Source organism: Centrocercus urophasianus, unplaced genomic scaffold (assembly GCF_019232065.1).
Source record: "Centrocercus urophasianus isolate 14NV4802_14NV808 unplaced genomic scaffold, USGS_Curo_1.0 seq_36, whole genome shotgun sequence".
NCBI lineage: Eukaryota > Metazoa > Chordata > Aves > Galliformes > Phasianidae > Centrocercus > Centrocercus urophasianus.
Genome location: NW_024884933.1, coordinates 5,835,538 through 5,851,247, shown reverse-complemented (window position 1 = coordinate 5,851,247; position 15,710 = coordinate 5,835,538). Strand labels below are relative to the sequence as shown.

The window sequence follows — 15,710 nt, the reverse complement described above, 5'->3', positions numbered from 1 at the left end:
GAAACAACAACAACAACCTCGGAATCATTTAATCACAGTATCACTCAACACGACAGGAAAGGTTCATGGCTTTGTGACCAGCGCCGGCAGCCGGCGCACAGTACAGCACAAACGGAACCAAGTCAGTAGGTCGGGGCCGGCCGGGGGCTCACCAACATCCAGTGCTTTGATGCTCAGAGTCCAAACAGGTTCACCTCGTTGTGCAAGTGCTTTTCCAAACGCTTTTTGTAGGGAGGGAACAAGGAGCCGTTTTTCGCCAGAGCGTCTGCTGAGAGTCTTAAGTGCTGAGCGGGGAGAAAGGGAAAGAAAGCTTCCACCACGGGAAGCCAGCTGTGCCCCCGGGGAGCAGCCCTGGCACCAGGGACTGCTGTTGGCCAAAGCCACGACAAAGCCTACGGGTCGGCTACACGTCCCGAGTGCAACGAATGAGCGCTATGAGATCAACGGCAATTCAGCGAGGCTTTCTCTTTATTTAACTGGGGGAAGATGAAAACTCGTCATCAGTGCTAACTTGGGGGGAGTCGGGAGGTCCTGAACACAAAAAGAGGCACTGGCTCGAGAAAACGGGAGGAGGACTGGATCAGGAAATACAAACAACGAAAGGAAAGGAGAAATCATTTCATGATTCCCCAACCTTCTGCTCCTCACGCCCTGCGCGTGGCCGGGAGCCCCGAACCCCACAGCGCAGCGCCGCCCATCCGGCCCCTGCTGAGACCCCCAATGGGCAGCGCTGCCTCTGCAGGGCTGCGTGCTCCCCTGCCTGCTCCTGCTTTCCAACCCACCAAGGAAATAAATAGAAAGCTCAGGCAAACGCTACCGGCTCGCCAATGGAACACAACCAATGATTGTCTGGAGAACGGGCAGCAAGAACAGCAGGAGCCCGCGGGCGCTTGGCACATCACCACCTCTCCATCCTCCCTCATACAACACACAACCTCAGTTACACCATTTTGGTCCTTCACTACGTGCTTATATTAACATTATTTCTTCACAATAATGATATATCTAATGCAAAAAAAAAAAAAAAAAAAAAATACTGTTAAGGAAGAAATAAAATAAGAAAAGAATTAGCAAAAAAATTACAAGTTATTTACAGATTAAAAGAAATTCCAACCGGAGAGGAAACAGTTCTTTATTATTTCTGTTGCCCCGGTGGGAATGGTGCCCAGGGTGGGACGGGGCCAGCTCTGTGCTCTCAGGACCGGGTGCTGTGCCACCACCAGCACAGCCTCGTGCCAACACAGGGAGCAGCTCGGCCGGGCTCAGGGCCTTGGGCACTTTCACAGAGGGATGTGGAAAACCAAACAGGGAGGGCAAATTTTCTCAGAAAATACGCCGGTGCTGCTCATTTACCTTCTGCTCCTTCTGTACTAAGGATATCCCGGATGCTTTCCTCCGAGAGCCATCTAAAAACAGCCTGCTCTTGGTGCTGACAGCACGCTATGAAGGGTTCCTAGCATAACCCCCACTTTGTGGGCAGTCGTTTCCTTGGCTTCATTGTGCTGGGATGAGGCTCCCATGTTGTGTTCCTTCACCCTGCACTGAGCACACCACCAATCCACAGGCAGAAAACCACACGCCGCCCCTCTGACAGCGGCCATGAGCCCAGTTCTGCAGTTCCTAACCAGACCCAATGGGGAAAGTGATGGGAAAACCAATGGGAAATGTTCTTCCCAAGCTGGCTGGCTCTGAGCACGGTGCCACCGCACCAACTCTTGCCCAATCCTTGGAACTTTTCAACTGACGACGCTGCAATTAGCAAATTCTCAGGACACACACCCTTAACGTTACCCAGACAGCCAGTGCTGTTCTTTGCACCAGGTCTGTTTGCTTCCCAGGCTGTGCTCCATTTCAGCAATTCGCACTGCAGAGCAGCACAAACAACGGTACTTCTGGAAGTTGTTTTGGGCCACTGAACAACAGGAGACTTGGAAGAGATTTGAAATCACTCATAACATACCTGCGAGCAATTCTAGAGTCAGAGAGACGATTCTATTCTTGGCTGTGTGCTTGAATAGAGGGCACAGAGCCCTGATGCTGCTGAAGCTAGGACATCTTCCTATGAAAACCAATGGCCGCAGCCATGCACAGCCAACCAACCACCCACCACAACAGCACGAGCAGGATGTTTCTTCTACAATTCCCAACCACCACCAACACTGAGAAGATATCACTGCAGGAAACAACACAGTGGCTGCAACCATCCTGACGACCCCGGGCCACCTTCCCCACCCCGATGGCTTTTCACCCTCCCCATGAGACCCAACAGCTCCAGCACAAGACCCCGGGGCAGTGCAGACCAAGAGCCATTCCTCACTCCAGAGGCTCCAGGTCCAAGCAGAGCTCCGTCTTGAGGCACCACAGAGATGGAGAGTGCTCTCCACACAGCACTGCAGGCATGGACATCCAGCTGAGGACCACCAACCACACGTTTCTGTGACCCAACAACAGCCCGACCCCAGCACTGCTGCAGGCTGAGGAGCTCTCAGCTGGGACACTGCGACTCACATTCAGGAGCTTTGCACAGAAAAGGTGTTTGGCCAGGAACTGAGCACAGGACAGCATTTCAGTGGGAGTACACAACTTCAGGTTCTGTTATAGGTCAGCAAAATGGGCTGGATTACCCTTCCCTGGTGCAACTCCAGTGGCTCTGCCAGAATTGCACCAGGGACGGGGTCTCCCTGGGCTCCGTTTCCTTGTTGCCTCCTTATTCGACTGAGCTGAAGGGATGAAGCTGCCCAATGGTGTCAGGCTTCCATCTCCACGAGGCCTTTGCTGGCTCAGTGATCCCATCTTGTAATGTCAGGGACTGATATCGGATCACGCCGTAGCGATTTGTGTCTTGCTTACGCTGTTCCTATTTTGGTGAAATCCTGGGGGCTGCGTCAGGGTCATCCAGTTGCGGAGAGGTTCATTGCCATAAATTACAAATCAAAACTGTGGTAAAAACGCAGGTCTGGTAGGTCAGATGCGACAGGTTCCTTTCTCAGCCCAAAGTCCAGGCGCTCCCTGAGGCCCTCGCACCCATCTTCTGCTTGCTGGGGTTTGGGGTAAGCGCAGCACCGCCGCCTCCTCGCTGCGACTGCAGACAGAGCCCTGCGGACCTCTCAGAGGTGGTTGATGGGGTTAAAGGTCCCCGACTCTGAAGCTGCTCCTGCCATGTCCAACCAAGCACCCAGGGAGTTCTGGGAGGACGTGTGGAGGGGAGCGTTCTCAGATAGGGACAGCATCATTGCATAAGCCTGCGGGAGGAGAGAGCAACGCGGGGGACGTGTGAATTCGCACGTGGGATGTGCTGCAATAACCAGCTCACAGCACCAGCTCACAGAACGTTAAGTGGCACTGTCCCTGCCAGCAGGTTGAGATTTACATCCACATGCAGGGATGGCACCCGCCGCTCCACCTACTGCAACGTGGCAGCCTGGGCTGATGCAGATAATGCCAGCACTCCCCACGGTTGTACAGAACCAAAGGCTCCGTGCCAGGCTGGGCACATGGCACACACCTCACACCTGCCTCTATTCCTCTGCAGGGCAGCAAAAATCGTGCATTTCTGGGACATGGGTACAATGCTCAGTACAGTTGGACCTGCAGCAGTACAGCTGCACTGATGACAATACCAAGTTCAGCCCCTTGAAGGCCGAGAATCAGAGCTACCTGTCACGTCAGCATGCTCATCTACCTACTGTAGGTATGTGCTGAAAGAGCCTGGAAGTGTTAAGCTTCTAGAAAAGAACAACAGCCCCAAAGGACAACTCTCTGCCAAGCACTGGATAGAGCTAACGGAGTAGGTCAAATGTTAAAAGGAGCAAGCTTTCCTATGTGGTTAGTGCCTTTGCCATATTAGTAACGGGACACACAGAGGACTCAGGCAAGCAGCTTGTGCTGGGTGGTAATTTGGAGCACCTTTCTTAGAGGCTTAATGTGAGAGGCACTGACTATGCCCACGACAGTGATCTACCTTCACTCTCACAGTCTTTTGTGAGAGTCCTTCCACGTGGATCAAGATAGGAACTTCATGAAACTAGGCAACGTTTTGGTGCAATGAAAAAGTGGGAAGCACAAATGGATGTGCCCCATACCTCCAGATTTTCCTCTAAACTACAGCAGGGGCTGAGGTGTCACTTTGAGGCTTCCAGGTGGGTCTGAGCTGACAGAGCAAATGCTCCTTCTGTGTTTTGCTTTTAGAAATCAGGGAGATAAGTGAGGAAGTTCTTGATGCCTGAAGGACTGCAAGTCAAGGCAATACTACTGTCTATTATGCTCTCTGTAATCAAATACAGTGACGTTTTATTACAGTTTCTATGGACTAAGCTTGAGTTTCTTACTATGAGCCAACTGAAGAGCTATCTCAAAGTAGAAATAAATAACAGTTGGGAAAAAACATTTATACAGACAGATAAAAACAGACAGATGCCACTACTGTCCTACATAAGCATGTTCTCACAACACAGGGTTAATGATAAATTGATCGGGTGACCTAAAACTGATGCCCACTCCATTTCTTCTCCATTTTTCTGTACAGCTGCGACAAGACAGTTCCCACACAATTCCCTCATTACCATCAGTACTCCTGCTCAGTGGGAAGGGAAAATAAACCTCAGCTGAAGGAGGCCAGCTGCTTGCTAATGCTATAGGACGCGCTGGCAGCAAGCTAGGTAAAATGTTCTGGCATATACCTACCTGGTTTTTAGCCTGCCTGTACAGAGTCTGTTTTATTGTCTCAGAGTCTAAGGTGGAATTAAACACATCTTTAACTTCAAATGCTTCCTCGGCTGCTTTGCGAAGATCCAGCCCCTTCCCAAAATTCGGCATCTGCTCCAAATCTAACAAGCCGGCTTCGTCCTCCTCAATACACCTGTACCAATGACCAGGGGAAGGGGTTGACCTGTTGTTAGCTCATGGCACCGTTCACACACGAGCGTGGTGCTAACCAGTTCCTGCATGCACGTACATGGGGGTCTCACAAGCCACATGCGTGAGCGGACAGACGGACAGACAACGAGAATGACACAGAGTGCAAGGCACAGAGAAGAGGTGGAGAGCGTGAATTGTGCACCTACAAGCATCGGAGTGATGGATTTTTGTGAGTCAGCCTGACTAAAGCTCTCTCTGCTCTTCTGCACAGAGGTGTCCAGCTGCTGGCCGCTCCTTGACACGTCTGGCACTGGATCAATGTCTACAGAACACTGCTGTGTCTCCTCTGAGTTGCAGTGAAAGCAGTGATGCACTGAGACTAAATAAGATGCAGGCTCTGCATCCGAGGATATTTGGTACAAATGGCAGTTGGGAAACTGAAGCTGAAAAAGGAGCACTAAGCCTATACAGGTGCAACAAATCTTAGTGGCGAAGTTGTCTAAATATCACTTGACCCTGGGAAAAAAAAATCTTTACCTTTTCCCTAAATGCTGGTGATTTAACTTGAAGTCAACAGCGTTTTGCTACACATAAAATGAGTAGCATGGTACAACACGGATTGCATACGTGTGCTTCTCCCTCTGCCTCAACCAGAGCATTAAAGACAGGCATCACCCCCTGAACTGCAGTGCCCTGCAAAAGCTCTTCTCTGTTTTGGACTAATTGTTCTCCTGCCTCAAACTCCTCAAGTCTTGGATCTACATCTTATCACAGCCTCTCCTTGCAGCCCACTTGTTTTGTATCCCTCACCATGGGTGAAAATGGAATCAGTCAAGTGAACGCTTAAATCAAACTGAGGTATGATAAATGGCTTGAGAAATAAAACAGTCACAATCTACCACTGGCACAGGGTCAGAAGTCTGGCCCCCAAACGACCTCCCAAAGGACACGGCCCACCTCACCTTCGGGTGTGCTCAAAGCTCATGGTGAGAGATGTGGGCTCCTCATCCTCTTCATCCTCGTACGTTCCTCGGGGCTCTGCAGTGGGTGACACCGTTTCATCCTGCGACTTCCCTGTCAGGCTGTCGTCATCCTCCTCCTCCAGTTCTTCATCTTCATCATCCACATCTTCCGTTTTCTCATTTGCTAATCCGTGACACTGGGAGTTGCTGTCAATATCCTGCATTTCTGGCCTGAAGTGTTTGGTCAAGAAGGGAAGCAAATGAAAAGAAAGAGATCAAATGAGTAAGTCATGCATCTTCACTGTAACATAAGACTGCATTCAATTCATACGTGTGCACGAATGCAAATATCTAGAGTTATCTATGTCCATATGCACACTATTTAAACTACAAAAAAAAAGGGAAACTGACATGTTTTAGGCAGTTAAAAATCAGCCTTTGCAGTGCCTGCAGGGACAACGAGCACACCAAGTACACATCAACCCAAATGCTTTTCAAACTAGCATTCTGTCTAGTCTGGATTTAAGCGATGCTTTTCCATCTCTCAAAATATAACATCTGTGGGACACAGGGCTTTCCTCCTCCTCTCTGTACTGCATTCTAACAACCTCCATTTGAGGAAGCTCCCTCACAGCTGGGCAGATTTGATACTCCTCAGTCAAAATGAGGTTTGTAAAACAAAGGCGAAATCAAGATGCCTCCCAGGCCCCATGCCTTGCCATTACTCCTAACCCAGGTCATCTCCTGAAAAGACTCAACACTGGGCTCAGCACTTGAAGTTGGTGGTGCTTTCCATTCCAAACCACAACGTTTCTCTCTTCTGAGTGCTTTAAATCAAATACTACAGGACAGAGGCTGGCTGCTCTTTGAACCACGTTAACAATGCGTGCCACCAGGTCATTTCATTTGCTGGTCTACCTTTTATCTGCTAACGTTGATGCTTGATTCATCTCACTATTTGCAATAAAATTTCTGATTTCAGAGAAATACGAATCCTCTTTCTCATCTAAAAGTGCATGGTTGTCTGACTCCGAGTTGGGGGAAGAGGCACTGGTCCCAAGGTGGTTTGTAATGACTCCAGAGTGCTGGCTCACTGAGTGGGAGAAACGAGACAAGAGAACAGGAGAAACAATCAGATGCTGTCAAAGTCATCATTAAGAGGGAAAATAAAGGAGGAGCATCATGCAACAATCCTCTCACTGCACAGTAAGATTATTTTACAGAAGCTTGTGTTTTCCAGACTTGAACTACAGAGAAAAACAGGCAGCACTCAGCACTTATGGGTGGCACAGGCAATTCCAGAAGCCCCATCCATCGTTCAGCTGCTTGCCTGCAGCTTTCCCAGAGCAATGCTGGTTGCTACCTGGAACGTTCTCGTGCTCGTGCTTCTTAAGATGTCGGTCCAGGTTGGTCTGCTGCCCAAAGCACCGGTTGCACAGGTGGCATTTGAATGGCTTCTCCTTGTTATGGATGTTTCGAACGTGCCGCTGGAGGTTGGAGGAAATGCTGAATGACCTGTCACAGTATTTACACCTGAAAAATAGAAGCAAATGCCAAAGAGTGCAACGTGAGGGGGGAAAAAAAAAAAGAAAGGCAACGCAAAAATCTGACTACCAGAAAACCAGAAAAATGTTGGTCTATAAATCTTTACTCGGCTGAGGAGCTGGAATGCAAGAGGCATTAATCATTCCAGACAAATCTGATATTATTGTTACTCAAGGAGCACAAAGAAAGGATTAGGATTAATTAAGAAGCGAGCCGTCCAAACAAATAAGAATTTTAAACAAAATAATTACTTTTTTTTTCCCCCCACACATGAATGTAGAAACACAAAAGGTGAATTAATTCATTTCACATTTTGCAGGGGAGGCAGGTGAAATCCGGCATGGGGAGAGGAGAAAGAAGAAGAAAGGGAGATTAAAACTATAATCTTGTTACTATCTAGCACAGCCCTTCACGGCGCACTGATGTGGACATATGGAAAACCCTGAATTTATTCATGAAATTCCTCAAGATACAGGCAGCAGAGCCTTAAAGACCATTATGGCTGCTATCATAGCACAACGGCTCCCAAGAAATACACCACAGCTTCCAAACTGTGTCAGACCCATTCCCGTGGAGCGAATATCTGGTTTGCATTGAACTATGCGCAACGCACGGAGCCAAGCCAGGGTGTTTGGGGGAACTGCTGAGCGAAGAAATGTTCCTCTTTGAATCACCCCTCTGCAGGGGCAGATGCACTGGACGCCGGGCCGTGGTTACCTTTCCCTCTGGACGGTGATGCTCTGAGCTCTGTGGGCAGAGCACGACTGCAGAGGGCAGCTTTGAGCCACAGAGAGGAGCTCCAGGACCGAAGGTAGAAAGCCAAACTCCTCCAAACCAGCCCGATCAGATCCCCCCCCCTTTCAGTCCATCACCTCTACCCAACAAAGGCACTTTCCTCATGGCTACGCTTCCAAAGCCCACAGGAAGCAGAACCCTTCTCTGCAGAGCTCTGCAAACCCTGTGCACTCACAGGACAAAACACAACCGTTCCTAAAACCCTCTCATCCCAACAGGATCCGTGTAAGGGCAAAACGCATCCCAGCTCCTTGTGGCACAAAGCTCTGGGCTCACAAGTGCCCTCCTCCTATGCTTTTCCCTTCCCTTACTCAAGCACCAAAACTGGATTTGCCTTGACAGTAAGGATGTGGTGTGGTTTCCTACAAGCATAACAGATCCAAATGCAAGAAGAAGGTGCAAGTGTAAAAAACCCATACTGTGAAACACGTGCACCATTTCCAGATGTGCTACAGCTGCAATTTTTATTTGCTCTCCGAAACCAAATTGATATTATTTTTGGGAATAGCAGAGATACATTTATGAAACACTCTCTCTCTTTTCTTTGTGGATTCCACGCCCACCTCCAAATTTCCTACTGTTAAATCACTGCAAAAATATTAAAATATTTCAAATCATGAACCTTTCCTCATGATTAACTGAGGAAAAAAGCAAAATCTCGTGTTAAACCACAGCTTTCTCAGGCTTCCAAAGCTTTCTCTCCCTCCCTGCTAGCAACACAAGGATCAGACCCGTGGGCTGCCAGGCTTCTGCAACCCTCCAGACTGCAGCATCCCAACACCCGACATCCCGTAGGAGAGCAGGAGCTGAGTTCCAGCAGTGCTGTGCCATCAGCTCCCTCTATTTCCAGGCACTTCAAAGCAGCACTGCCAGGAGCACGGCTCGAACGCCCCGGCCCCCATCCACCCATTTATTTGGATGTTCAGGAAGTCTTTGAAAAGCTCCCTCTGACAGGTCCTCGCTTTAACTATGAGCTATGCAGACCCAGGCTCGGATGCAGGGAGAGGGGATAAAGAGCTTGTTAAAAAAATAGAAACCAGAGGCAAAGGAGCAACGTCCAACGTCTGAGCGCTGGGATGAGGGAGGCGGGCGGCGTTATTTGCGGTCCCAGAGGGGTCGGTGCTTGGATCTCTGCTGGTTTTAATCTAAATAAACGACCTGGACGGAAGGACCAACTTAAACACAGGGAAGAGGGGAGCTCAAAAAGGAGCCGTCGTTGCTTTGTAAAAGAAAATGAGAGCGCTTTGTGAGGAGCTGAGCGCGAGCTGCAGTGCCACAGCAGACAGCGGCGTTAGTTGTTAGCTTCAGCTTAATGCAGATAACAGGACACGGGGGTCTGAAAGGAAATTAAAGCAAAACAAACTCAAAACAGACGTCGGGAAGCACATCTTTATGGGAGGAACGGCAGCCTGGCAGGCAGTGCCTGAGGACCGGGGGTAATTCAAGAATCAATTAGAGGGCATCCTGGAGGGATGCGAGAGGAGAGCCGTGCCGAAACCAGCAGCCAGGCTGGGCTGCATGCAGCCTGTGTGTTCTGCCTCCCCAGTTCTGCATGCTGTCCTGATGCTGTTTCAAGGTAGATTTTCAGGAAGCACAGAGCATTACCAGGTACTCCTCGCTCCACACAGCACTGCTCCTTTGCAGAAGGAATTAACATCCACGGTGCCCATGTACTGTGCATTCCTACCTCATATCCTCATCATAGACAGCAAGGGAGCAAAAGGGACTTGCTGAAGAACACGGAAGGGTTGGGAACCAGACATTTAAACACCAGAAGGAAAGTTGCAAGATAAAACACAGAAAATCCCCAACCTGCTTCTACCTGCAGGATGTTGGCACTTCAAAAGCAAGCTAAAGGTGGAAATCTCTGTTCTCTGAGAGCAGAGGAAAATCGATGATAATTAAGCCCTTCTATAAATGTTGCACTGACTCTCAGGAGCTCTGTTATAATGCAACATTGTCCAGAAGTCAGCGCTCTACTGCAGGAAAAATCCCACACAAAAACCCCACACAAGGGCCATTTTCTGGGACAAGAGCAGATGAAATACGGCGCGTGTTTTGCTAACCTTTGTTGAGTCCAAGGTCTCCTTTTTTGGAAGAAAACAGCACTGAATCTCTGAGTAACTGGGAGTGAGGGTTTGACTCAGACAGGACTGTGTGCTGAATGCGCAGCATTCATTCAAAGCATATCAAACAGCAAACTGAGAACTCAAAGGGAACACTTCCAAAATATATGTCTGCTTTGGAGAGGGGGTTTTTGGATTTGAATTTACCTCGTGTCTACACTCAAAATCCTCCTTGCATCTGTATAGAAAACAAAGTGGCTCTGAATGCACCGTGGGTCACAGCATGGAAGAAAGTGGCTTCTTCAGTAAAACCAGGCATGAGAATGCCACGCATTGCAGCAGATGGGCTCTGCTGCTCACAGATTTGGTTGCGTTTCTCTTTCTGTCATAACCACAACATCAGCTTTGCTGTGAACTTAGGACTGTGTGTGGAAACACCACAACATTACTACCCAAAGCAAAATTGCTGCAGTTGCTGGTGCTGTTTGACAGAGTGCAACACACCGACTCGTCTTATGGAAAACGCTTGGTTTTAAGTGAGCTCTCAATTCATCACTCGTTCAGTTATGCCAAATGAATACAGATATATATCCTAAAAAGAAAGGAATCAAAGCATTTTTCTGCCAAAGTCTCTTCTTTGTTTTGAAACTGACTGCAAAACAGTCAGAGAAAACATGGAGCAAAACAACTTGGAGACAGATGCTGCTCCAGCTCTCTGCACACACCTCTGTACCTCCATTTCCTCGTGAAGTCTGAAAGGCTGAGGTGAACAGGACCCCCTTTGGGGGAGCTCAGTGCCTTTTTGTTTTGATCCACAACTCCAGGCATCTCCGACATGCATTAGGGAAAGAAGAAAGGAATCCAGCTAGCTCCAGCAGTTCCTTTCCTGGCAAGCCCTTCAAACCAGCCTGGTTTGCAGAGACATTCAGCACCTTCAGCTGTCCTTGAGACGAATGGTTAACGTGAGTGTGAAACAACACTGGAAATCAGATCACTCCTTTGCCAGCATACATCTAAATATAAGCTAAGTGCCTATCTCCAGGCTGCCAAGCTGGATTATTTTTGGCTGGTACACACAACATACAGTCCGATGAATCACGGTATGAAATGCTATAGGACCGCAGGGTTACACTGGCACAGCTTTACAGCGAGGGGAAAAAAACCCCACCAACAGAGAGCAGTGAATGAGGGAGGCACTGGGGAAGGGGATTCTTGGGGGTAACATCACCTGTAGGGCTGCTCTCCCGTGTGTGTCCGCAGATGCCTCGTCAGGTTGGCTGAGCGCGGGAAGATCTTGCCACAGTACCTAGGATGGCAAGAGCAAAGTCAGTGCATCAGCAGCACCACCCACTGCCTCCTCTGGTGGGAGATCCATCGCTGCCCATTCGTGCTGCCAACCACCTGAGATGTTAACAGACCTCTCCTCTGTTCTCTGTTGGTCACTTATACAGAATCTACTTGATTATCCTCAGAATTCATTGCATTCGCTTCCAGATGAATGCTGCAGCCTTGCTTTGCTGTTACTGGGATATACTGCTGTGAGTCTGACAGCCTGCTTAGAATAAGGAAATGCAGCAGTAGAAAATAAAATAGGAGAAGGAACCACGTTCCATAGTAAATCTGACTCATAGCAAACTCAAAAGGAAGGGAAATATAAATAAAGATGTTAATTGGGAAATAAAATACTCAGGAGGAAAAGCTGTGCTCTGTGTCTGGGCAGCCCAACGCTTGACGTTGCAGAAGGAAATATGAGTTGAGTTTCTTAATTTCAGAGACATTTGGATGTCCGTAAGATGGATGGTTAATGTGAATGTTAATCCATAATGAAAATCCACGTGGTAATGGGCTACTGTGTGTATAAATCGTAACTGAGTCCTTCTTGCAGTGGGAAACCTGCTGTTTCTAACCACCCAGCTGAAACCTGAGCGCAGAGCTTTTGAGGCAGAGCAGAACGCTGCAGATGCATCAGACAAAGTCTGTGCCCACCCAGTGCCCACGAGAAAGGTGCAGGGAGAGCCATCACAACAACACACTTGTAGGTAAAGCTGCGTGAGCTTGCATGGATTCCCTCAGGGCTATGCTCTGACACACACATTTTTAGCTGCAATTGGTACATGAGCATTGCTGTGGATAGAACTGTCTGTGCAAAGAGCAGCTCAGTGCTTGCTGCTTCTAAAGCTCCTTCACTTCGCATAGCTGAGACTGTGCTGCTTTCCCATTGCAAACTGTGGCATTGGCTACCACACACCAGAGACTTGGCGTGGAAGGGCCCTGTTTGCTTGAGAATCTCCAGATCTGCTCCCGAGGTTATTCAAGATTACAAAGCAAACAGAAGATGCCCATTTTCCACCAGACAAAAACAAGCTATTTCGGAGCACGGTCGTCATCGTGCTCCGTTCTCATTCTGCTGCCCCCTGCTTTCCCTCCCAGCCCCGTGTGGGTGGTGGGGATGCCCACGTGGGGTTGCTGTGCTCCCTCACCTGCAGGTGTAACGCTCCTTGCCCTTCCTCAGGATGGGGTCTGACAGTGTGGGAGGCGGCGATCGGAAGTTGAAGGGGTGGTGGGGAAGGGGCTGCAGGGAACTGCCCGAGTCCGCCTTCATGGCTGCAAAGCTCTCCAGTTTCTCCGTCATCGTTTCTATGGCTGACATCTGCAAGCAGAAGGGCCTCGTGTCAGAGAGATGGGGGAATGAAGGGAACTGGGCAGGAGGCAGGGGGGCCCTGCAGCGAAGATCAGGCTGAGGAAGGAGCGGGGCCATGCAGAGTTTGCCTGGCCAAGACGTTTTAATTACATGTCAGAAAGGTTGAGGAGCCCGTTAAGGTGATGGAAGGAGGAGTGGGAGGTGGCTGAGCTTCCTGAAGGGAAAGGAGAGTCCAGCCAAGCTAAAACAAAAACGAGCAGTGGTTTGGTGAGTTACGGCTATGGGAGGACTGCAGTCTGCACCTGGAAGTGCAGACTATGGTTCTATTCTATGATTCTATGATTCCAAGTCCTGTTTGGGTGGGAGCAGCAGGCATGCGGGGCTGGCAGGGTGGCCCCAAAGGAAAGGCTGCCATTCCCCTACAGCTTTGGGTTCTGGGACCCAGCAGCAGCCACAGAAACACTGGGGGTGAACGCCAGAAACAGAGAGAAACGTGGAGAGATGGGAAAAAGGGAAAGCAACAAAAGGTGAGAAGAGAGCTGGAAAGCAAAGGTTGTGCTCAAAAGTCCTGCCAAAACCCCCTCCCCCCCAAAAAAAAACCCCAAAAAACCACGCTCAACCAAAACCCACTTTTACTTTCATTAAAGCAAAACAGGAAACCCAAATCCAAGAGAGAACAGCAGCTTGGAGGACTGCACTGACGTCTCCAGCGTTCAGTTTTATGCACTCTTGAGAGCACTTTGAGATACCAAGCTGAAAATGGGGATAAAACAAACAAGGCAGCAATAAAGCTGCCTCTTTACTGCGGATGACATCAGTGGGAAGGGAGCAATGGGGGCAGTGGGAGCCTGAATGGAGGCAGACAGCAAGCAGGGAGACGGCGAGCAGCGGAAGGCAGTAGGAAGCCATATATCAAAAGTAGATGCTCTATTGTACAGGAAGGGCTGACCTTTTGCACGTTTACACTTTATTAAACTGGGTTTGGGGGGGGGCAGAGGGGGGAGAGCCAAGATATTGTTTAAAATGTATGACTATTAAAAAAAAAAAAAGTTGTCTTAATCACCAAAGAATACATTGTGGAAGGCTGACAACCATTCATAAGCTGTAAAAAAGAGGAGTAGTAAAACCCATTTCTCGATAATAGATCCGCAGCCCCTTGGTTGGAGGCTCCCAGCCCATGATAAATAGTAAGTAATACTTAGCGCCAGCCACTTGAAAAGGTTACTTGATCATTTACAGCAAAAGCTCTGCCCCAGCTGCCAGTCATGTAACAAAACCATCACGTTAAAATGCTATCCGGATCTTTCAGAGCTGTGTCACTCAGCCCTTTGCTGGAGTACCTGGAGATATCTTTTGTTGTGCCCTGTTCTTTAGGCACTTAGTCAGAGATGTTTGCTGGCTTGATAGCCCTAGGCTTATTTTAAAATTCTAAACGCTGGCCATAGCCTCTCCAGTGCTAAAGGCTCTTTGCTATTTGAGGAACAACTGCCTGGTTATAATAAAAAAGATGGGGAGAAGAAAAAGAAACTTAACAGGTGAGAAAAGGCTCTCCATTAAGTTATCAGAAAGTTACATCGTTTATTTACGCTGTCCAGAGTTTCATTTAAAATAGACAATGTGTGAATGCCTCACAGCACAGCCACCACTGTCGTCAACTGGGAAAGGGGCGAAAGTTGCCTGGAATTCAGCGTAAGCAAGCAAGCACCTTCTGATGCTTTAGCATGGCTTTGGGCTGGCTGGCATCGCAGTGAGGCCCTCTGTGAGATGCACAACAGAAACAGAGAGCAGACGTGGGCTTAGAATGGGAGAAGCACAGGGAGGGTCCTCCAGCCCCCTGCTATTCAGACGTTGGTTCTAACGAAGACAACAGAAGCAAGAGCTTCTGAAATCACACTGCTAAGGAAAACATCCACGATAACACTGGATGGAGATCTGGCAAGTAAAAATCTCACATATTCTTGAACCAGTGAGCTGCCTTCATCTACCTTTGGTCCTTGGAATATCTGATTGGTTTGTAGCATGGGAACAGCCACTCTTGAGGCCAAGTGATCATTACACAGCAGCCTCCTTCGTTAAAAATCAGTTATCAGGAAGTTTCGGGCTCGAGCGATTGTAAATTTTAGGCTATTCTGCGTGATAAGGCATCAGAGATAACCAGACCTTCCACATCTTTTCATTGCCATGGGAAGAGGACGTGGTCAGGATTTCAGGAACAATGTTAACAGCCTTCCACCCAATGTCGGCTGCTGCCCAGGGCCCCCACGTTTCTCATCGTCTCGTTGGGTTCCTTGCTGCACTAGCTCCTCCCTGCTATCAGATTCTTTACAGGCAGATATCCCCACCATTCTAACTCACACAAACACAGGATGTTCCTGGCCAGCCTGTCACCATTATCCAGCCTGTATGGAGGAAAAATCAGGGGAAGTTATTAACCAAACTCAGAGGCTGATGCAAAACAATGAAGGAACTAAGTTTAGCTGTGAAAGCAACCAGGATCCAGCTTTCACAAACCTGCAAGTTATTAATCTAAGGTGGGAAACGCTATCAGACAAGAACAATGCATGTGAATGCAACTAAGAGAACAGGAATGGGCTCCCAGCAGGGGGACAGGGATGGCTGGGGGCACTGACAGCACATTGGACATTGTGAAACAGGGAATCACGAGCACAAGGAGTAACACCATTCTGGGCAGTGTTCAGCTATCACAGGGTAAGCATTCAAAGTAACTGCAGGAAAATTCTGGCGTTCTGGACCCTTGGGTGAAAAGAATCTGATGCCAGCGACCTCGTTGCACTTCTCCATCACAGAGCTTCGGCATTCAATCAGCACTGAGTTATTACTGTA

General features: G+C 48.8%; 1 protein-coding gene across 2 annotated transcripts in view; it reads right to left on the bottom strand.

Annotated features, from left to right (window-relative positions):
- Window positions 1-19: 19 nt before the first annotated feature.
- The window catches only part of PRDM16 (PR/SET domain 16), a 229,849-nt gene continuing 214,158 nt past the window's right edge, over window positions 20-15,710 (bottom strand). The window contains exons 13-19 of one of the 2 annotated variants that reach the window (XM_042831637.1): window positions 12,706-12,875; window positions 11,454-11,531; window positions 7,183-7,352; window positions 6,738-6,912; window positions 5,820-6,050; window positions 4,684-4,858; window positions 20-3,242 (exon numbers count right to left, since the gene is read on the bottom strand). In XM_042831637.1, the coding sequence (XP_042687571.1) occupies window positions 3,108-3,242; window positions 4,684-4,858; window positions 5,820-6,050; window positions 6,738-6,912; window positions 7,183-7,352; window positions 11,454-11,531; window positions 12,706-12,875 (1,134 nt within the window). In that variant the 3' untranslated portion in view covers window positions 20-3,107. The remainder of the gene's footprint in view (window positions 3,243-4,683; window positions 4,859-5,819; window positions 6,051-6,737; window positions 6,913-7,182; window positions 7,353-11,453; window positions 11,532-12,705; window positions 12,876-15,710) is intronic. The other variant, XM_042831636.1, reaches the window with a different exon arrangement.